Here is a 23,387-nt window from a genome sequence, read left to right as displayed (position 1 = left end):
TTCCTATTGTATCTTGTCTATTGTATTGTACTCCCTCAAAAGGGAATAGGCAAGAAAAACAACTGATTTCAGTACTGACTTTGAAAAAGGGGTGTGTGTGTGTGTGCGTGAAGGGAACATTGCTTCACTGGCGAGAGTTTTCTCTAACTTTGGCCCAAGATCAGGTTTTCTGAAGCTGAGCAAGATTTCGGTAAGTGCTTGGGCAAAATGATGAAAGAACAGTCAGTGAAGAGCTTTGAATGCAAAGACACTGCCTTGAGACTTGGGAAGGCCCTGACCTGCCTTTAGGTGGAGGCTGGTAAATATATTGAGGAAGCTGCGCTATCTGCTTGCCCCAATTTTCGGCTGTTCCCTAGCTTCTATTGCTGGTCACTGACAGAAATAGCATTTGAGCTAAGCAGTACTTTGGGGCCTGCCACGCAGTGGCCATGATCTGTGTTTACTTGTGTGGATTTGGCGAGATTTATGAGACTCTGGACAACAGAAGATTTTTCTTATTGTTTGGGGCTGTTAGTATGTTTTCAGTTGGAGCTCTCCTAAAAGACTGATTCCCCTGCCCCCTCATTTAAAAGCAAAGCAAGGTAGTCAAAGATGGTTCACAATGTAGTTAGATATGAAACTGCCTTTTGAATCCTGCATCAACCCACCTCCTTGACAGCTTCTCATACAAATCCTAACAATGGAGTTTCTTTGCTTTATGATCTGAATTATTTTCCCTTTTGCCTTCAGGGCCCTAGCAATGTCTTTATAAATTAGTTTTTTATACATATATCAGGTGCTTGTGGCAGTGCAGGGTCAAATATTCTGTAATCATTATCTAATACTGAATATACATATGTAGCATTTCAAAGATCTGCTTTAGTTTGCAGCGTTTCTGTGAGGCATGCTATCAAAGAAAGCTTCTTGTCCCAGTTTCCCCAGCTGACTGTAAATCTTTCTTGCCTTTACTGCTCAAATGTTAGTAGGCATCTCTTGTGCAGCTCTCAGCTTTCTATCAACTACTGCTTCTTCCCTGAGCTGTTGGAAACTCCCAAATTATACATCTGTAGCTCATGTTTCATTTGCAAGAATCATTCATTTCTGCCCTTAATTCCTGTTCCAGCTGGCAGTGGGGATTGTGGCAGTCCCAGACTGTGCTGCAGTACTTGACACTGCAGATCCTTCTACTGAAACTTGAGCGTCTTCCTTCCATCACGCTGTAAGGTCTTTTCATCTGTTACTGGTTGTTTAGGTTGTTTGCTAGACTCCAACAGCATATTTTCACTCCTACTGTGCTCTGATACAAAAAGCTAAATTGTATAAAAGACAAAGGAGACAGGGTTTTTGTTATCTTTTTGCCAGGAGAGTTCCTAAATTTTTCCCTGATCCACTTCTCCTGGCCTCACACAAATAATGTAGCTCCACAGCCACCAGCAGGTGAGAAGATGCTGTTGTGCTGGGGGCTCAGCATGGTAGTACAGCACTGCTGCTGTGTATGGGACTCCTGCTTTGGTCACAGCTGGCTCCCTCAGATCCATGAAGATCACTGGCTTTGCAGTTTGGGTTCCCTCAGGTCTGGAGACTGAGCTGTGTTTTCCTGTACAAGTCTGAGAAGCCACTTTAATTGGTGGGCTTTGTGGCACATGCTTTGAAGGCAAGGAAGGTAAATGTTCAGTGTGGTACCAGTGAGATGATCTGTGCATACTAATGTCTTCTGTGCCCTGGAAAATAATCCAAGAGTTCCATAATTAAGAGGGAGAAAGTGCCAAAGCTGTAAACCGACTTGCATTATTTTCTGATACATACTACACCTCAGGTGGACTTGGTATTTAGGAACTGTGCTTCCAATTTTTAACAAGGTGCTTCCAAGCTATATCCTTTCCCTTTCCTTTTCTCAAGCCACCTCACTTCCAGCCTTTCACAGTTTGGTGGTAGTTTCATTTTTTGACTCCTAGCAGAAATATGAAATAGGCTGCTTTTGTCTTGCGTTTGTGGAGATGTGCTAAAAGTCCAGCAGGGAGCTCTGCGATCAAACGTTTCTGAAAGCAAACTGTGTGCGGAGGTGGGAGACAGGTTTCTGTGTCGGAGTTTCATGGAGGGATACCTGCATGCTCTCTGCCCTGCCTAGCAGGGAGTAGGGGAAGGGGAATGCTTCTCAGCCCCCATCTTTGTCCATGGCTGTGCTGGGAGCCGGGAAAGGTCCTTGCCTTTGACAGAAGACCAAGTGTATGTGCACTGCGAGGAGCACGAACTTCGTACCAGAATTAAAAATGGTAGTAAATCAGAAACTGAATCAGATTTTTATGATGGTGTCAACAACAAGAAAAACTACTTTTGTTTAGGGACTGTGCCATCAGGAATGTTGTATGCAAGGCAGCAGACAATGCCCACCTCTGTGACATTGCTTAAGAAAGAAGAACAAAAGGGGAGAACAAGAACAATGGCCTTAGAAGATATGATCTGTATTCCAGGGCTTCATTAGAATTGGTTGCTTAAGAACGCTGGATTTATTTTTTTTTCCTGTCTTTGGAGGCTTTTAAAGATAAGCTAAATATGTTCTGTTAGTCTAGGTTTGCTGTACGTTGTCTTGTAAGAAGATGGGCAAAAATGACTTGTAATGATTCTGTCACCTTATCTGAAAACAATAGGTAACTTTATCCCACTTTTCTGGGGAAACTCCCCAGGTTAAGCATGTTTCTACACCCTGCTGTCAGCGGTGTTCATGTGAGCTGTGGTTCTTGCAGACACGGGTCAGGTAGAGAACTTGCACTCCTTGAGGGATGTAGTGCCCCATTTTTCTCTCTAGCACGACAGCAGCAAAATCTGTGATCATTGTCCTGCAGAGAAGTGATAATTAGGTAAAGAGAAAGCATGATAATATGATGTAGCATAAAGGGTTTTCACATGAATACAGATGCATTACTCCCAACCATTGAACCTACACTTTATGAAAATCATCATGCATTTGGTGCCAGGAGCTCTTTCCTAATCTCATGCCATCTGTGCATCTGGCAGAATATTACAGGAAATTCATTTGTACATCCACTTGGGAGTGTACCCTTCCTATTTAAAAGCAAAACCAAAAAAAATCCCACCACTTTTAGATGATATCTTATGATGAAAGATACTAGTTTTTAAGCAGAATACTGTTGAGAGGATTAATTCTTTTCCAGCTGGAGGAGTTGTTTTCTCAAAATGGTGTCACCAGCTCACAACTATACCAGCACAGTGCTGTTCACAATATTCCCATCTTCAGGAGACATTTCAACAAGAAATTGGTTTCTGTCCTAAAGTGTATGGTCAACAGAAAAATAATTCTGACAATGGTAATAATAGTGGTGTGAAAGAAGAGAGGTCTACTTTCCCAGATGAATTCTCTTACAGTGTGGTAGCTGGCAGTGTGTGCGCTTTATTGAGCTCATGACAGTAGGCAGGTGGGTTCACCACAAGAGATCGCCACTCTCATCTATTTTGAGGTGACTATTTAATAGGTAGGACTCCTTGGCATGGAGAAGACCTCTGTGTAAGGATGTTAAAGAAGTATTAAGTATGAAAACAAATGAATTGTTCTGAGGTAATGAGTTATGTTAGAAAGCACTGTGAACAAGCATTCAAAAGAATGAGGTGCTAGCAAATAAAACGATCAAGCAGCGAGTTTACAATTAAAGGGGAAAACATGATACAAGTAAAACTAAACTGTGGAAGTTGTAAGATGCTCTGGATGTGGTAAATGTGTACTTTTTCAGGCAAATTCACTGGGGAAAGATCCATCAAAGGTTTTTAAAGATGTATACTTGAAGTCCAAGTTTGGGAAATCTTTACACTGTAGGAAGAAGACAGTGCCAATCTATCCTTATCACATTCTTGTCTTTTATTCCTTCCTGGTTATCTGCTGCTGAGCCAGATAGACCTTTGGCTTGGCCTGGTGTCCTATAGCCTTGTATTCACTTGAATATATTTGCACAGCTACATTCACTAATACTAAGCTCAGTGATGTGCACTTTATATATTTCTTTAACACATGCAGTTGCTGGATTTTTTTATTTTTTACAAAATAATACAAGGATTTGAGTACATTGCAGATTAGTCACTTTATCAGGATCACTTGCTGTGTACTATGAAAGAGAAAAAGTCGATTCTTCTGTGTGACCAATGAAGAAGAATTCAAAGCAGATGTCTGCTCAAGTGAACACAGCTTGTCTTTATTTTGGGAAATATATGAACTGTAATCATTTCCACAATCATTTTCTTGCAGTCAGAACCTAAGCCTCTTCGCTGCCTTTCATTTGTGGTAAAGCATTCTCTGTTTAAGTGTTTAAATCTATGGTACAGAGGTAGCGCTCACCTCTGTGCAAGTAGTGTTCAGAAAGTGTGCAGTACTCCGCAGAAGATACTTGCACTTTTGCAGGATTATTTCCAATATGTAGTGATCATCAGTTAGGTAAAAGGAAAATAATCATCATGTAACTGTTGCTGAGGTCTAAGATTAGAAGTCTTCAGCAGTTGCCTCTCTCTGGGTTGCTACTGGACAGAGCCAGGCATTACCTCAATCTCCTGATGCAGATGTAATCAGGACGCCTGTCTCAGCTATACAGCATTTTGCAGTACGTGGTGCGTTGGATGTGTTAGTGGATTCTTCACATCATCCTTCTCACCTCTGCGGGCAGTATTTGACATCAGAGGATGCTGCTGAGTGGCAGCGAACAGTGGGAGGGCCAGGGGAAAGTGAAGGGAGGAAACTGCTCTTGCTTCTTCTCCCCCTGCACCCATTTCTTCCTCAGGGAGTCCATTTGGCCCTGTAGAACTCTATTTGACCCTTTTCTCACTGTCCTCCTGAAGGGAGTTGAATGAATACACAGAGGGCTTTGGGCTTTTTTTGTGTGTAATGGTTGGAAGGTGAGAGGAAGCAGAGGGAAGGTGTGGGAATGAATGTTACAGAAGATGACAGTAAGAGGTGTATGAATAGGTTTTAAATAATACTGATAAATATTAGTGGTTTAGTTTGTTAATGATGTGATGTCAAAACTCTTTCAAGTATAAACTTGCTAAGATTTCATTTGTGGGGGAAGAAAAACTTCTTTTTGTAGCAAAAAGCTCTGTAGCACTAGAGAGAATAGTCACTTGCTAGGAAAGACCTTCCCTTCCTGCATCTCGTAGCTCCCAGCACCTTGAGAGGTACAACACTTAAACTGTTTAGCCAGTAGAATCTAATGGGAAAAAAAAAAAATCATATTTCAAACTACTACAGAACTTGTTTAGCTTCTTCTCTCTCTCTTTCTCCCCAAATCCCAATTATGGCAGATGAACAAAACGCCACAGGTGTCCCTCGCCTCCTTCACTTGTCAGACATTCTCATGTCTCATTTCACACCCTGGCTAGCTCAATGTTATAAGATATGTGCAGTCTTCTAATTTATGGTTAACAAGTCTATATTATCTTTGAAATCCCTGTTGTCATGCAGTAACAATTCCCAATGCAGGTTCAACTCAGTGCTACGAATTTCTCATAAGTTTACTGAAAATATGAAACAAGTCTTAAGGAAAGAGGGAAAACTTATTATAAAAATTGTTTGCAGGTGTCAAATGAAGAGCGCTGTAGAAATACATGTGTGTAACACTTAAACCAGAGTCTCGTAATAAGAGATGGATAATGATAAGCCTATACATTTCACAGCTCAGAAATTAATTTCTTAGACTTCTGTCATTCAAGAAAATCACATTCCAATCACTGCAAGTGACCTGAGTTTTCATACTTACAGTAATCTCCTGTATTAACAGTGTACCAGAACTAGTTCCCTGAAGGATAAGGCTGATTTCCTTACCCAGTCAGCCCTCACTTTGAAGTCTGGATTGGGATGGTGATGGAAAAGTTCCTGCAAAGGTTGAAGTACTGAGCCTTAAAGCATTCTTTATTCTTCCAGTATAATGATGGCAAATCCACCTTCTCTCATTTCAATCTTTTGAGTAAGTTCCTAAAGCAGAGAGAGGCAGTTTCACCTCACTGTGCTTAACCCTTTTAGTTCCTTTCCCTTCTAGATCTTGTCCAACTGCTGTTAATCCTACAGAACATCTTATTTCAAGATTTTGATTAATCTTGCAAACGTGCAATTTTTAGCAAGGCTTTTCCCTTCTAGGAGTACATTTCTGTTGCTTATGTGATACGCTTTTGTTTAAGCTGCTTAATGAATTGCATCCAGTGTTTGAAGATATGCAGGGTTGGGCAGCTCTTGCAATACCAAATAGCTGAGAGAATATGCCTATTTGAGGAGGGAGGCCCTTTTTGGAAGGGCCAGCCATGGCTGTGCCTTTTCTCCATGTCCAAAGGCTCTGTGGCCCCTTGCTGCCTCTCCTGAAGATGCTAAGGGGCACGTGCATGCTGAGTGCTTACCTGCTGCTGCCCTTGCCCCAGCTCTGCCTTGTGTGCCAGCCCTGGTACAGCAGTGCTGTGAAACCATCCCCAGCAGCTGCACGCTGATTGCTGGGGTGCGCTCTCTGCCCGTGTCAAGGATCAGAAGAGGTGATAAGGCCTTTGTGATAATTTGCTTTGCCTCTATTGACCTGTCCCCTTCTGCTGTAACTTCTCCACAAAATATTTGGCTGTGTGTGTCACGGCTTGTTTGCTCTGGCAGCATCCAAGCACTCACTGAGGGAAGCTCTCTTTAGATGTAATACAGAAAGAAGTACTGTAGTCTCAAGTCATCACCTCTAAATATTGAGTTAGAAATTTTATCAAAGTGTAACGACACCATGAGCTAACTCTGTGCTTCAAAGCATAGCCTCTCTTCCCCTTCTGAAATGGAAATGCTCATTATCTGCATCACTGGCATAACCCCCTCCCTGCTGCCTCTCTTCAGTGCTTTTGTGACAGCTTCTAAGTGTTCAAAATGAAGTATTGCTGTTGTGGATCAGATGTGTATGTAGCAACTAATGCTGTTCATATGCTGGATTATCTGGCTGAGGGTGTATCTAACTTGGTAGTGTTAATTTCAGTGGGGGAGACAAGGAAGAAATCAAACAAAAGAAGATTAGTAACAACTTCAGTAATACATAACATTCAGATCTGTCTGTTTCACTTCATTAGAAAGCTATAATATACCTGCTATCACTATAAAAGTGAAAGCACATAGTTAATTTTTCAGGGAGAAGTCACTCTCTTTTTCTACTGTGGTGCTCTGTGAAGCCCCCTGAAATTTTAAGATCCACCAATACAAATAATTATTTTTGGCCCTGATGTCAAAGTTCACTTAAATGCAGCCTGGAGTAAGGCAGTCTGGCTGGCAGCATGAGTTGTGCTCTTTGCTTGATTGTTTGCTTCCCTGAAGGGCACCAAAACCAAAAGATGCATCACCGAGTGGGAGCTTAGCTGGGTAAGCAAATACTAACTCCCAAAACTTGCAGTTCAAGCAGGAAGGTGGAAGGCGAAAGACTGCCAAGCTGAATGAACTAACTCCCTTGTAACAAGACGCTGAAGGCACCACCATGCCAGCTTCTGACAGTAGCTGTCTTTTGCTGGCTTATATAAGATTTAGTTATAGAAAAATCTACACACTGGCTCGTATTTCCATCTTTTGCATATGCATTTATAAGATGGAAATCCAAAGATAAGAGACATCCATAAATGATTCATGAAAATACTAGATATTTAAATGAGCCATGGAAAATATTTAGAGAACTCAGTTCCCTATCTTCAGTGCAGTCTTCAGAATTAGCAAAAATTATGGCAGTGTCTGGGGAATGCTACTGGAGACACTTTCACTTCATAGATGAGCACGCTTCTGGACTGCTGGAGGAGAATAAACAAACCCTCAACATGAACAAGCTTATGTCTTACGTAGGAACTGAAAGTGTAGGAGTCAGTCTTTTACAATGCACTGACTGCTTTTGCGGGATTCAATTTCTAATCTGCTCCCAAAGTGCTGCACCTGCTATTTCTTTCTGCTTATGCTGAACAGAAAACTTTGGTTAACTGTGTGGGCTGCAGAGCTGTGTACAGGCAACAATTCTCCAACACTCCTTGCAGGGGGTAAAGTATCAGTGTACCTAGTGTACAAGTGTACTCTCTGGCCGTGAGGTTCCCAGAAGAGTTAAGGTAGTGCTAAAGCTTGCAAAGGAGATATATATTTGCAATGTGATTCAGAATCCTTGTCTTCAGCCTGAAAGGGTTTGTGGGGTGAAAAGAGTGTAATGCGCTCACCTGCATAAAGCAATATACATGCTGATCATCCTCATTCTGCTTTAATCTAGCCAAAATCTAGGCTAGTCTACCTTGCAAATGATGCTTGGAGGTGATGAGAATGAATGGTGTGATTTCCAGCACTTAAAACAGTGTTACAGAAATTGTAGGAACCCAGTTGTGCCCCGTGCTTTATGTTGATGGGCATCAACTGTAATGAGAGGTACGAAAGCTTCGTGTCTCACAGAACTGGCTGCTGAAACACTCAAATGGCAACCGCAGCCCATGTGAAATGTACCCATGTGGGTGTCTGCGGCAAGTGCCGGCCTTTGGGAGGGTGTGATGCTGTGGTGAGCCTGCTGCCTCAGTTCTTCACGCTGATATTATTTCAGCTGCATAAGATCCTGTAGGATGGTACTCCTGAACGCTGCGTACGTCGGGCTTTATTGCAAGCCTACAGAAAAAGGTGCTCCAAGACCAAGTGATCAGAAGCCCTTTTAAATGCAACCTCTCCCTTCCCACCTGAAAGCATGCTGTTCACCGACAGCTAGACAAACACCATCCTTGCTGCAGGGGTTGGCAGGGGAAGCAGAAAGGGCTTGTCCTGGAGCAGCTTACCAGTGTGCGGCCCCATGGCCTCAGCTGTGGGAATCCCTCAGGGGCAGCGACCCTGCCTGGCTGGCTCGGGGGGTAGTGGCCATCTCCACTGAAACGCCTTGAGATGAAAGGGCTGGTGCAGCCTGTGGTGCTTTGGGCCATGCGGCTGTCAGCATCTGCTTCATGTCATTGCTGAGCATAGCTGGGGCACAGCCCCACGTGGTGCGTGTCTTGCGGCTGCTGTGTGTCGCCTGGTTCTAACCCCTAGGGTCAGCAGTAGCTCCTTCTGTGTACGCACAAGTTGACCAAAATAATTTTTTTCCAAGAGTAAGACATTTTTAGATGCAAGAGAAAGAAAGAAGTAATGGTGGGGAGGAAAAGTGTAGAAGAATCACAAGGGAGATAGGACTAAGACAGTTACCAACCTGAGAATTCACCTAATCTAGGTTCAGCTAGAAGCCCTTTTGTTTCTTCATGGGCTTGCTGAGATTTTCCTAAGATAGGTAAGTTCCAAGTGAAGGCATTTCAGACCTTGTTACTATCCTGGCAACAAGGCAAATCTTAGCTATTTTTTCTTCCACTGGAAAAACAGAGATTCTTTTATAATCTTGCACAGGATAGTATAAGGAAGCTTTTGCTTGCCCCGAGTCACTGTGCGGTTAACAAAAAGCTGCAGAACGGAATTGGCAGCTCTTACTGATGCTGTGGTCTCAGTGCTTCTGACTGCTACAGTTTGAAGGCTGGCATACTGCTGCTGCTATGGTCAGCGTTAGCAGAATGAATGGCCTTCATGTGCCTGACCTTGTGCTTCCACACTGCAGCGCCTGTTGGAATTAGCAGCAGGGAAGGAAATGTGAAAGGTTCATAGATAAGGGAAGTGCAACTGGCTGCTGGTAATAGTCTGGCAGTGACCATGATTTAAAAGTCAAATAAGCATGTAGCCCCTGAATGAGCAGAAGCACTCCTGAAGTGTAGCTGTTTATCTGAAAAATTATTCAAATGACATTATGGAGTTTCTCATTGAATGTTAGGATGATTTCCAGAACTAGTTTCCCTGCTCTGAAAACAGAAAGGGGAGAGAAACAACACTGCCAAATCTGAAAGCGCAATCTGGAGTCTGAATGAATTTTTATTTCTTATGCCTAGCGGGTGGCCAAAGTTAGAGCCTTGCTTGCATCAGTTTGTTCCCAGTGTTGTCAGTAATATCCTTGGTGATACCCTGCTCTTGTACGCGGTAATTTTTTGACCAGGTGTAAGTTGTTTGCCTGGGTTGGCACACAAGCATAGGGGAAACAGATCATCTTTCTTTGTGTTGGCTCTTCACAACTTGTGGCAGTAAAAACACGAGGGTTAGGAAGTTTTGGAGACCTTCAGAAGCAGTGCCATGCTCTTCCATCACCCAGTAACCTGTTTTGAACAACTGCAAAAGAAAATACACGGATTTGTCAGACGTGGTTCTGTATCACATCCAGCAAATGAAGCCAAAGGAGGCTGGAGAGAACCTCAGGGTTGTACACGTGTGCATGTTTGCTCTGCTCAGCTTTCTCCCATACAGGCTGTGCTGCTGCCTGTGGGGGGCAATAACAGACAAGTGTTCTCCCTGCTGACCCGGCAGGCAAGCAGCAGTACAGCTAACGTGACAGCAGGAAAAAGCAGGGGTTCCTAACGGGGTAATGTCATAGTGGCATTTTGCTTTGATCGGAAAGGTACTAGACATCCCCCGGCCCTCAGAGCTCTGAGTGCCAAAAGCTGTTAGACACTAGTGGATGCTCTGTGCCATCTGGGACATGGGCTGTAGGAAAGGGGACACTGGGCTGGTGTAAGCTGCTACTGTGGTGCTGCTGAGGTCCTGGGGCGGGTACAACTTACCCCGTCTGATGATCTGCCTGAGTTCATTATGGGGCGGAATGGCTAGGATTTCATTCTCTACGGTACTTTGACCATAGCCGTCTCCTTTTCCCCTCAAGAGTCGGTCAAAACAAAGCCCATTTTAAAAGAAGTGAATGTAGAAAATGTGAAACGTAAGGATCTTTTACAAAGCGTCTTTTACAGTGCTGGGGACATAAAATGGCAGTGGAAGATAAGCCGTTATGTATGTTGAGGAAGTCTAAGAATAAAGATTATAGGCAAACAGTCTACCTTTCTTTGCAAGGCCTTGATTTACATCCCTGAAATCTCAAATTTAGCCATTACAATGAAGTCCTGTTGCACACAGAGCTGACTTTTTATCACCACTTAAAATCTAATTAATCCGTATTGAAGCACAAAGATTTCCGTTGTGTTTTAGGGTGAGGGGTCATAGAGCCTTCTTTGTTCATCCTCAGGCTTGTAATCATCAGGCATTGGGATATAATTTTACCAAGCAAATTGGAAGGTAACAGATCAAATCCTTATCAGAAAGCCTAACTCATGGTTTAGCGAAGTCCTTCGTCCTTTATGTGAAACATTATATTCGTGAAGAACAAAAAAGTGCTTGAGAGCTCACAAGGGGTTAACAGCAAAGGCTTATATTCGGGGCAGCAGAGAACTAAAATCATCATAGCGTCCACCACGGCTGACGGCAGCAGTTGTTACAGAGCGCCTGGGGAGACCTTCCTCCCCTTCCTCCTCGCACCTCAAGGACTGCGCTCTTACAATGGCCTTGGCCTATCGGCCGGTGATGCAATTGGGTGGCATGTTGTTATCTCTATTGGGATGGGTCCTGTCCTGCCTCACTACCTACTTACCCCAGTGGAAAAACCTGAACTTGGAACTGAATGAACTGGAGATCTGGACCATGGGACTCTGGCAAGCTTGTGTTGTCCAGGAAGAAGGGGGAATGCAATGCAAGGACTTTGATTCTTTCTTAGCTTTGCCTCCAGAACTCAGGTTTTCTAGGATTTTGATGTTTTTCTCTAATGGATTGGGGCTTGTGGGCCTCTTGCTCTCAGGATTTGGGTTGGACTGTTTGAAACTTGGTGAAAGACAACAGGATCAAAAGAAACGGCTGTTGCAGTTTGGAGGAATGCTCTTCTGGATATCGGGGATTACGGCTATTGTCCCAGTTTCTTGGGTTGCCCACTCCACAGTCCAGGAATTTTGGGATGAGAATATACCAGACATTGTTCCCAGGTGGGATTTGGGGGAAGCGTTATTTGTTGGCTGGCTTGCTGGATTTTGCCTGATATTAGGAGGTTCCCTACTTAATTGCACAATCTGTTCAACTGATGTCCATCCATCTTCAGGCCATTACGCAGTAGCAGAACAGCAAGATCAGTGTCAACACTTGGAAACTGAAACCAGGCCTTAAAAACAGGAGTTTTAAGTAGTACAGAAAAACTGCTCTGTCTTTTCCAAACTCTAGTGCAAGCCAGAAGCTTGTTCCGTAGTAATTCAAAGGACTCTTTGTTACTTACCTGATTCCTAAACTTTCATGTTTTCTTCATAACTGGGATTTGGAAGTGGTGTAATTTCTCACCTGTAGAACTATTTAAAATATTGTTTTACAGGTGAACGCTGAAGTTTTTCACAGACTTTGTAGAAAAGGTGCTTTTATTTTCTCAACTGCACTGTAAAATCCTCAAGATGAATATGCATGTTCTGTTACGTCTTGGCTTTTAACCAAAATACGTACGCTTCCTTTTCATACGAACCCAATTAACTGAGCCGCAAAGCTTGATTCCCTGTCGCAATTTTCCACTTGCCTAATGCAGTGACATATGAGCTCGAGTGTTTTTTTCCTCATCCTAAACAGTCTACGTGAATTCATTGCCTCAAATTGTTTTTCAGTGTACTAGCAAATCGCTGTGCTAAGAAAACTGTAGATTTCTGGCGTGCTACCAAGAGTTGTGGATGTCTCTTTGTGCATGGGGTATTACGGTGTGGGTGCTTCATACCCAAGGAGTTGTTTACCCAATCTAGCACATAGAATAACTCAATTTTAAAATCTGCATCCCTGATGCACCAAAAAGAGGTTGAGATACACAGCTTTCAAAATACCTGCCTGTGTCAGAAGATAGTGCACTGAGGTTTTATGTGCTCTGTCAAAGGCTTCTTGGTATCTGTTCACCTACAGCAACATGTTGCTCTCAATGTGTAGCCGTTAACTTGAAGCAAATGATACTTAACTGGCCGCAAAGCAGACAGCCTCACTTAAGTGGGAATATACCAATGTGGTATTAAAATACCTTGTATCTGTGGTTCTTAGTTTAATTTAAAAACAAACTATGAAATGCCAAAATTAGCAGAACTGCTGTAATGCTCTAGCAAATCAATGCACAGCAAAGTATAGAATTAAAAAAATTAACTTAAAAATGCAAACTAATGAAAGATGAGCCTAGCTGTGGTCACACCCTTCAATTACTGGTTTACCACACTACTTCCCAATCCCCCAAACACTGCACATAACATAAGGCTGGAGGGGGAGGAGTACTTCATGCTTTACAAAGCATTGTTTTAACTTTTGCCAATGTTCAGTATGTATTGTCTGCAAAAGCAAGCAGTTCAGTACTTCTACAACTGCTAAAAATGAACTTGGTCCACAGACACAGGCTGCAGTTAGTTGGATTGCTGTTGTCTACACTAGGATGGATTTTAACCGGTACCTGTAACTATTTACCAGACTGGAAAAATCTGAATTTAGACTTAAACGAACTGGAGCTTTGGACTATGGGACTCTGGCAAACGTGTATAGTCCAAGATGTAGGAGGAACACAGTGTGAAGACTTTGATTCTTTCCTAGCTTTGCCTCTAGAATTCAGGACTTCCAGGATTTTAGTATCTTCATCAAATGGACCAAGCTTTCTGAGCCTTGTGATCTCTAGTCTTGGTTTGGACTGCCTAATGCTGGAGGACACAGAACAGAAGCTAAAGAAACAGCTGTTACTTCTTGGAGGAATACTCATGTGGATAGCTGGAGTTCTGGTCCTAGTCCCTGTTTCTTGTGTAGTCCATAATATAATCCAGGAATTAAGGGATGAACAGATCCCGGAGATTGTACCCAGATGGGAAATAGGGGATGCACTGTTCAGTGGCTGGTTTGGGGGACTTTTCGTAATTCTAGGAGGCTTCCTACTCCTCTCCACAGTCGTCTTGTCATCTGAGCATCAACTACCAGAACAGCATACAATGGCAGATATACAAGACACCCATCAGTATGTGGAAACTGGAAATAGAGGACACTGAAAAGGGTAGATGCTGGGTTTTCAGATTTCTTACTCTTGCATTACAGTAAGGGAAGGCTACTGAATGGACAGGCTATTGTTTACAAGACTGAGGGCAGGGATTGTTTCTTACTGTGTAGTTCCTTTAATTACACTAATGGATGAGCTCTGCAGATCCAAGTCCCTGTTGTTTTTTCTCCAAAATCTGATCAATTGCAGTGTTTGTGTGTGTGTGTGTGTTTTTAAATGATAAATGAGTATAAAATCTTGGATCTCTAGGTATGCATGGAGACTTGACCATATTTTACATAGCAAAAGCTGTACTGATGTTGTGGGGCTGCTTTAAAGAATGTCTTTCTTACAAAAAATACTCAAGTCCTGAAACCGTTTGTAGTGCTAGTTCAACACGCAATACAGAAATATAATACAATGTATAACCTTAAATGAAATTCCATGGATTTATATTCATTTACACCAGTGTAAACTAAATGTTGTAAATGTCATGTAGTACAAGATTCTCCATCCAGACCGTGTGTGTGTGCACATGGACGATTGAATATATTCCAGCACACATCCACAATCTCTGGTAAGCCAGCAGTTTTGAATAACAGTAAGATGCTGCCTGGTGGAGAGTTGACTGTGCTCATTGCTACTGAAGTTCTTATTTAATGAATGTAAAGAACTAACTTAAGTGTATGAATAATTTTCTTTATAACTTATCCTAAGACTTGTCAGTGATTGATGTGAACTTTCTATAAATTGCGGTGATTTTACATTGACAAATCTGTAGCAGCCATCTGTTTCTGCAAAGAGCATATGAAGACATAGAACAGCAATAAAAGAAATAAAACACTGGTCTGGAAAAGAGCTTTGTTTTAAAAAAAAGTATTTTCCAATCACTGAAACACATGGAAAGTGCAGAGACAAGTTAATCTATGTGATGTATTTGCATACTCTTACAGACAAAATTAGAACAGAAACACATTCAGAATATAACCTGATTAAATATTTAGTTCAGTCCTGAGCATTTGATATTTAATACAGTATAAACATAGCAATAGTTTTTTTTTTTAAAAAAAAAAATGATTTGTTCAATTACAATTTCTGCTTACCTTTGCTCATTTGGCTAAATATTCTTGTACCAGTAATATTTAGATTTTGATATATGCAACTGCATGATATTGGTACCTGGAAACAGAACTAATTACACTTGTTATACCCTGCTGTGCAGAGTAAGTTCTACTTGGAGTAATATTTATAATTTTAAACTGATGGGGGTTATTTGTATGTATTATTTTAGCTTATTCTATTGAGTGTTTTGAGTGTGCATAATTTGAATTAGTTAAAAACAAAACAAACAGAACTGTTAAAAGCTGCCTATAAATATGTTCAGCCTTACCAATGTGGAAAGGGAGGAGCAATAAGTCTCTCATTTTTAAATGAGTTTTGCAAGCTAAAGCCAGCAATACTTACATTTTGGCCTTACCCCATGCTTACAAATCAGATAATACTTTTTGAAAATTATTCAATGTGTGAGAAAAAACAGCTAAGCTGGCAAGAATTTAGGCAGCTCTAAATACTTTTCACAACAGCATCCTTATTTTTATGGCCAGAACTGAACTATATTAAACAGAACATAAATAAGACTGTAAATAAATAAAAGAAAAATCATAAAGTATACCTCTAAACATTATTCTACAAACATCTTATATAATCAAATTGAGAAGTTGAAACTGCCAACCTTCATTTCACCTCTACATTAAATAATTCCAGACTTGTTTTTTAAAATTGACCTTTCGAATATGAATGTTATCTCAAACCCAAGAAACAAAAAACAAATGGGGCATTCATAAAGGATGTTCAACCAGTCATAATGCCCAAAATAGCATGTTTTGCTATACATTGAAGTGAACTGATGCGTTTGTGCATAAGAAAACCCTTGGGTGAGGCTTATACAGACCTCTCACGACAGAATTGTCACTTTGAACTTCAGACAGCTGCTACTATATTGTGGTTATAGGCACTTCCATTTTCTCACCAATTACAGCCTTTTTGAAAGATTAAGACCATGCATATGCGGCTTGTTGCTTGGGGAAGAAAACCTCAGCCACTGCATTAAATACATGTGAGTGCAACATACTAAGTAGAAAATGAAATAATTCTGTCTACGCTGTCTGTCTACTTGTGCAGTCCAAACAAGGTAAAACCCCAACTGCTTTTACCCAGACAGGGCTGTGTAAACATCCGATGTTCTGGACTTCTAACAGAATGAATACAAGTTGATGTTTCTTCCTAGGAGGCTTCTCCATATAAAACAGATTTGAAATGTGTTCTTCATATCTAGTTATTAAACCTGTGCACGCTCAACTGCATTCAGGGTCAATTGTGTATTTTTAACAATGTTTTGTACCAAAATAGGCAAAGCCTTCTAGTTAGGATCTTTTCAGATCAGAAAGGGTTTACTTTACGAACAGACTGAGTTACTACCTGACAGATTTTTCTGTTGGTACAAATACTCTAAAAAAAAAAAATCTCCATGTATTTGTAAGCCTAGTGAACATTGCTATATTCTCCTAGTCAGCAATAAGAGCCTTAAAGACAAAAGGTTCGTATAGAGGAAACCCTCACTAAGTGTACAGTGGCTATAACTATTCTGATTTCAATGCTGGTATTACAAATCTGATTCAGCTTCCAGTTCAGAAAGCAGCTGCCCTTTTGGTAGTCTCATAATAAGTTTTTAGGGTTACTTGTCTGCTTTGTCTTTCCTCACTCTCCCGCAGATGCAAGAAACCTTTTAGTGCAGGTTAAAGTACTGTACATTCACAAAACTAAACTCTGGGCTCTGTTTCTTCCTGTAAAGTATTAAAAACAAAAACAGAAGATATTTGTTTTCAGAAACAAAATTCCAATATGGGTGATGAATCTAATTAGCAGCTGTTGTGAGGCAGCCTTGATGTTTTGGAAAGGAGTTTACAGTTGTAGTTAACTTCAAACTATGAAAGTCACACTCTTATACAAAAATATTGCATGGCAAAACAGCCATCTTCACAGTCTGCTCACATGAAAATAGTGAAAAGATAAACAATCTTCTGCTGAACGTAATATTTCTCAACACAGTGCGGTTCAACAGGATACATGCTTAGTACTGCCTTTGTTCCTTTGTTCCATCTTTACAAAATAAAAACACACATGCATTACATACAAACTGTACAAAATCAGCATCAGTATACCAAAATTAATCTACTTTGGTTTTCTGGTTGTTGTTTTTTTTGTCTTTTTCAGGCATACAATTCAATTCACTGTATTTTACAAATAAACATATCAATAGTGAATGTAAAATAGAAGATCTTTTAAAAGCAGGTCACTAGAACTAAAAAGTTCATCTAAAAAAGAGATGAGCAAGTGGGAAAACACTTCAATGAAAATGCATAATTACACGTCATCAGCTGGAAGGGCTGGTATACTGATCTTTGCTCTTGTGAAATATGCTATCTTCTCCCTGAAATTAGAAACAAAAACAAGTTGTTATTTCACCATTTATGGCATGACTCTAATGTCATCTACTGTAGAGTTGCTAATGTCACAGCGTAGTTCTTTAAAATACAGGCTTGGAAAAATACACAGTGAGGAAAATACACAGTGAATTTATTTACAATTGCATTTGCCAGAATATCTTCTTGTAATTCCTTTTTTAGGCAGATTTATGTAAAAAGCAGCTCCAATATTGAACAAGAAAAAGTCAATGTTTCAGTAATAACTGCAATGACAAGACAAAAATATTGATACAGTCACCGCATTTCCTATGATGATATCTGGGGGGGGGGGGGGGGGGGGGTAGCAAAGAAAAGGCAAAACATTTAATTCTGACTTTGGAAAAGGGAAAAGAAAACTTAAGAACTAGGTCTGGGCAAGCAGCAGAATTGTCATCCCAGTCTCCAGTTGTTTCCCCTGTGCTGTTACCATTTCTGTCTCTTACAAACTGAGAGATTACTGAAGCATAACAAGTTTGTACATGCTTGTCTGCCAGAAGGCTAGAAAGCAGATGATAAATATTGGGGGCTTAAAAATCAAAGCTCAGAAGAGACACTCTTCTTGAGAGCTTCAAAATGCCTCTGTGTGATTAATCTGAAGCCACATCATTGTACCAAGTCCAACTAGCAGGACAAATACAATTCAGCCTTAGGAAGTAACTAGTTGTCCAAGAGACTAAACCATCTTTTTTCACTGGTAAGCTTGAGTTCTGATCAAAAATAGCAGCCCAGAGCAAAATCAACTACATAAATGGGATTCTTGGGTGAATTGTGTTGTGATTAGGAGATAAAGGAGAAGGGAGGCTTACTATACCCTTCTTGCAGAGGAATGATTGTGTCTTAAGCACTATCACGTGTTTCTGTAAACTTATGCAGCAGCTGTGATGACTGTTAAATTTCCATCACTGTCCCCCCCCTTCTTTTCAAAAAGTGTTGCTGAGAAAATGAAAACCCTTTGAAGATGCTCTGAATTTCATACTGAAGTTAAATAGCGCAACTGTAACGCTTCTTTCCTGAGGAACCCTTTCTGCTTCTCTCTGCTTTCTTACCACCACCGCAGCTCAGCTTCTGTCATGTGAGCAAGTTACCCAGCCCTCTCAAACTCCAATTTTTAGCTGTGTTAGAAAGGGATGATGTGTCTTGCAATTCTAAGGTATGTGGACTTTCATTGCAGGTCATGTTTAGTTATATTTAGAAAAAAAATGTGTTACTTAACTACACTAGAAAAATTGTGGAAAAGCATAAAAGGCCATACCTGAATGACTGCACCTGCAGCGGCACTTTCTGGCTTTGCTCCCGTAACCGGCATACATCCTTAGAAGCTTTCCTCATCAGTTTCTCAGCACTTAAACCTTGTTTCTGCTCTTCTTTTGACTGTTCAGCCTGTAAAATAACTATAAAATAACTATATTTTGCTAATAATGAGCAACTGCTTATTTCACAGAAATGACAAATTCTTCTGTCAACCAAAATCTCTACACAAAGGGCCAGCAAGACAGAAGATGTTACGAAGTCTGAGCAATGAGCACTCAGTAAGGTAACAGAGCATTTTCTAAAAATATAATAAAAACAAAAATAAGTGCCATCACAGGTAGTTACTAAGTGCTGTAAAGTTTGATATTTCTTAGGGCAATACCTAGACAGTTAAACAATTCTTAAGTTTGTACAAACAAATGCTGTCTATCCAAATGTCTTTTTGGAACTGAGAAACAGTAATTCTCCTTCCGTGTAAAATATTTTTATTTCCTAATGTCAGCTGTTAGGAAAATTGTCTATACCTAATCTGAAATGATTAAATGATGAAATTATTAAACAAAAATGAGCTCTCAAAACACACATTCAAGTTCTGCTAACCTTCTTTGCAAAGTTAATATTCATGAATTCTTACACTTTTATTCATGACACAACACTATTTATGTTTATATTTATATACAAACCATATTTACCGTTACTCAAATGCATGTCAATTCTAATACTTGCAATAACGCTGTATTTTTTCGGTTAAAAATGCTAGTCTAAAAGAAATGTGAGACTAAAGACATATCCTTCCAAATTGCTTTCACCCATTTAGAGGTGTTCTGTAATTTTATGTAAGAAAATACCTGTTTTAGAACATTACGATGCTTACTATATATTGAACTGGTTTGTGGGAAAAACAAAGCCATAAAATAATTTTCTTCTTCTGCAATGCATTTTTCACATCACCACCTTCTATTAAAACGCTTTACAGGCACTGAGGGCATAAACCAAAATGAGGTTAAGCTGATGCTAAATGCATTGGAATCAAGTTCCCAGTACCACACAAGCAAGTATGAATGGGAAATACAGTCACTTATTAACAAATGTATTAATTTTACTACATCCAAATTTTCTAGTGAAATCTACTGTAAGTCCTTCCTTTATGATGTTAATAAGGGATTAAAACCAAACTGGTAGAAGGGTGGTTACAAGACAAAGGCATTTTGTGTAAAACAGATGTGCTTAGCATTTTCTGTAAGGTAGCCCCTTCCTTATTCTATGAATCCGTTACTAGAGACTGCAAATAAGAGCTCAAGGGAAAAGAAGCTTTGGAATAAACAGGCGAAAGATGAGAACTCCCAAGGGGTGTCTTTGCTCCATGGACACCGATTTCCATCTCAGCAGCCCTTGCTGACTTGCTTCTCCCTAGAGCTGGTGATACCCATCAATGCTCTCTCAGTTCTAATGGTAGTGAAATCATAGACCTAGTGGAAAGGTTCAAGTAAGCCGCTTAAAAAACACAGATTTTACATGTGGATAAAGACTCATTCTTTCATTTGCATTGTAGCAGTATCAAAGCCAAGGCAAGAACACCAGCCTCTACAAAGGTATCTGGCCTGGTTTCAAGGATCTTTCTTGATATGAATGCAGTTCAGTAAATACCTACCCCCCAGTAAACTTGTGCTGCTGTTAACTTAAGTTCCCAACTCCAAAAGAGCAAAGATTTTAAAGTGAAATTAACCTGTAAACATTGTTTCCCCTGTTTGTTAGTGAACATAAGTTTGTAATCTACAGCTGGTAGTGTATTAATAAATTTTACGTATGTCACTGGCCATATGTTTTTATCAGATCCCACAACTAATATTTATCATCAATGCACTAAACGTACAATTTTTCAAAACTTACTAATTTTATCTTTTCCCTAATTATATGCAAGATTTTTGTGACTACTGCATTTCAGGCTAACAGCATAAATACAATCGTTTTTTTTCTTAACGCTGGCCACTCACTGTGCTGATATTGCACTCCTTACATTTTTATCAGAAAAATCCTTTATTTTTTTATATGCATGAGATTACTCTGAGCCAACAACACATAGTGAGAGACCAAAGGTCTACAGACTTGTGATCTCTGTCAGACAGGTGTCAAATTTATTTTGAACTAGCGTGTCAGGCTGCAGGAAGCTAAGAGACATTCCCTGCTAGTGCAGAGCAGTGATCTCCAGCAGAAGGAAGGAGCAGACAACTGAGGGAAGTGATCTCTCCCATTTGCCACAGCTACCTCGAACGTGGATTGGGACTCAGAACTTGACAGTTTCAGGATGCTCTCAGGTAGACTTTAATTTCAGTCTAGTATGAGAACATGCACATGAGAAGGTGTGTACAAGACTGGGACTGTATTAATATCATGGTTCTTGACTGATTTATAGCCAGTCAATCCTCCATCCATCTAAAACACAAAGGCACACAAACTTTGGCTGTGCATTCCTTAAGTGCCAAAAATCTGACCTCAGCCAGAGAGGAATCCCGGTATCCGTGCTTAACTTAAGCATGAGATAACAAAGAATAAGGAAAGACGAGCAAAATTAAAGCTGAAATGCTAACTCCTGTCACGTTCATTTTTGTTTTGTATAGGAGAATGAAAGCGAGCCTAAAGAAAAATTGTTAAGTGCTAAACACCAAAACACTGGAAACAAGGACATATTTGTGTTATTAATGACACAATTAAAGATTACTTTTACATAGACTGTATATTGGAAAAAAAAAAAAGATATTTGTGGCTATACTCAAGAATCTTTTTTGGACACAAGTGAAGAGGAGGTACTTCAAAGGGCGCTAGGTATCTGAAAACTTACTAGTATGAGGATTTAAGACAAGCTTTGAAATCCTGGATGATTTCTCACAGAAATGCTACCTAAACAGAAACAATGTTTGTGCTGCACAGAATTACCTACTGGTTTTTATCTGCAGTTATTACTGGGCTTTACATTCTTGCTATACTTAGGAATGTGTAGTAGGCAGGGAAGGAATGGCGTCTGGGTATTGGGCTTCAAGCAGAGTAACTGCGTGCTAGCAAGCAGCCACTGATTTTCAATATCCCCTACATCTGCAATTTCTTTTTCCACTTGAGACTCTCTCAGTTGTTCTGGCACTTCTAGCTGCTGCATTAGTCTGTGCCATTATAATGCCTGCAGGATCTCAAAAATAATGTATGATGATGTTCTGTGGACTGCTGTGTTCTGCTAACCCAAGAGGAAACACTGACAGCAGAGTACAGCATTCTCAGGGTTGTTTTGTTCCGCAGGGGAAGGCTGCAATGATACTAAGGGCAGAAATATTTCTAGAAACTTGGTAAGCACTGTTCAAAGAGGTGGAGTGGCTGTGATCATTGATCTCACTTTTAGCTTGGAAAGAGGGACTTAAATGCTGTGCTGCAGCCTGCATGTATTTTAAGAATGTATATTACTGCCCTTATTCCTCATTGCAGCATGTGTCACTGGGCTGATAACTGACTCCAGAAATATAAGGTATCAGACACCTATCTCCTTGGAAGAGCTGGCTGAAATAAGAATGCACAAATCCAAAGGATTAGTAATATTAAACAGTGCTCTATTCTAGTGGGAATAAACTTGTGGGTTTTGTTTTAAATTAAACAAACAATTTAAAATGATTGTCCTGCATTGAGCATTAGATACAACTTATAAACTTATAAACAAATGTAGATAAATTTCTTTTATATAAACTGCTATTCTTATGGGTTAAATTTTTCAAAGATCAAATACATCCAATGAAGTAGAATAATAATGATAAAACATGGATACAACATGTGATATTTAAACATTGTGATGTCTTACTCCATTTTAATCAAGGGTCTTTCAAAATACTTTTCAACACTGAGCCTGAACTGTGCTAGTTTTTATAGCCATTTTAAAACTTAGCTAAGTATGGCCAGCAGCAGAAGCCAAGGAAGAGACAGACAGAGAGGACAGCACTCTCAGGTCAAGAACAGACGTGGGAGAACATATTGGGAAAAGGCTTTGTTTTCTAAGCTGATGGTCTAGGCCTTCTTGAAGTGGGTGGTATCATTCTGGTTAATGACCTCTGCTGGATTTTTCTTCCATGACTTTACCAATCTGCTTTTTGAGTGTACGTAAACTTGTGCTATTCACAATGTTCGGTCAAAAATATTTTTATATATTTATATATTTTATATTATATAGTTATATAAATATAAAGTATATTTTTATATTTACAGCTTTTAAACATCATAATATGTTTGTTTAACTTGCTACCCCTTCATTTCCCTATTTCTCATATTTAAAAGATGATGAATATATAAGTGCTCTCCTCCACAACACTCATGATTTCACAGTTGTAGCTTTAGGTGTAGCTACTTGGCAATTCCTAACACAGAATCTGTTTCCTTCCTTTGACCGTACTTGTTCACCCTTCATAGTCTTATTATCTGCTTTGAGATGGGGAACCATACTGAACAATGTTTAAGTTGCAGGTAGAACATGTATTTATATCATTAAAGAATGATGACTTGTTTTGTTCCAGCTTTCTAATTCCCAATGTCTTATTTGCTTTTTGACATCAGAGCATTGTGATGTTTTTGTTTCTTGTATCTGCAGTATCTCATTCCTAATTCAGCTAATTCAGAGCCTATCTTTGTATGTGTAAATATTAGGATTATCCCTTCCCTGCCCTACACAAGGCTATTTACTGAC

At 40.1% G+C, this 23,387-nt stretch overlaps 3 protein-coding genes and 1 long non-coding RNA gene across 11 annotated transcripts in view; 3 read left to right on the top strand and 1 right to left on the bottom strand.

Moving 5' to 3' along the window:
- LOC137856213 (uncharacterized) overlaps positions 1–23,387 on the top strand; it is a 49,641-nt gene that overhangs the window by 25,212 nt on the left and 1,042 nt on the right. For both annotated transcript variants that reach the window (XR_011096286.1, XR_011096285.1), the window contains exon 2: positions 18,864–18,956. This is a non-coding gene — a long non-coding RNA (uncharacterized lncRNA). The remainder of the gene's footprint in view (positions 1–18,863; positions 18,957–23,387) is intronic.
- Positions 11,083–12,912, top strand: LOC137856211 (claudin-22-like). The gene has a single exon (XM_068681306.1). The coding sequence runs from the start codon at positions 11,384–11,386 to the stop codon at positions 12,035–12,037; it is 654 nt and encodes a 217-aa protein (XP_068537407.1). The 5' UTR covers positions 11,083–11,383; the 3' UTR covers positions 12,038–12,912.
- Positions 12,967–14,245, top strand: LOC137856210 (claudin-22-like). Its single transcript, XM_068681305.1, has one exon. The coding sequence runs from the start codon at positions 13,255–13,257 to the stop codon at positions 13,909–13,911; it is 657 nt and encodes a 218-aa protein (XP_068537406.1). The 5' UTR covers positions 12,967–13,254; the 3' UTR covers positions 13,912–14,245.
- WWC2 (WW and C2 domain containing 2) overlaps positions 14,970–23,387 on the bottom strand; it is a 100,246-nt gene continuing 91,828 nt past the window's right edge. For 6 of the 7 annotated variants that reach the window (XM_068681301.1, XM_068681302.1, XM_068681299.1 and 3 more), the window contains 2 exons: positions 18,675–18,802; positions 14,970–17,388 (listed from right to left, as the gene is read on the bottom strand). In XM_068681301.1, coding sequence (XP_068537402.1) covers positions 17,322–17,388; positions 18,675–18,802 — 195 coding nt within the window. In that variant the 3' untranslated portion in view covers positions 14,970–17,321. Of the gene's footprint in view, positions 17,389–18,674; positions 18,814–23,387 lie in introns of all 7 variants that reach the window. The other variant, XR_011096282.1, reaches the window with a different exon arrangement.

The sequence above is a fragment of the Anas acuta genome, chromosome 4, assembly GCF_963932015.1.
Source record: "Anas acuta chromosome 4, bAnaAcu1.1, whole genome shotgun sequence".
NCBI lineage: Eukaryota > Metazoa > Chordata > Aves > Anseriformes > Anatidae > Anas > Anas acuta.
Note: the sequence above shows the minus strand (reverse complement) of the source record. Positions and strands in the feature narration are given on the sequence as shown.

Bases quoted from the DNA above. Each gene is read 5' to 3' on its own strand.
- LOC137856211 (XM_068681306.1), top strand. From the start codon at position 11,384: ATGGCCTTGGCCTATCGGCCGGTGATGCAATTGGGTGGCATGTTGTTA.
- LOC137856210 (XM_068681305.1), top strand. From the start codon at position 13,255: ATGAACTTGGTCCACAGACACAGGCTGCAGTTAGTTGGATTGCTGTTG.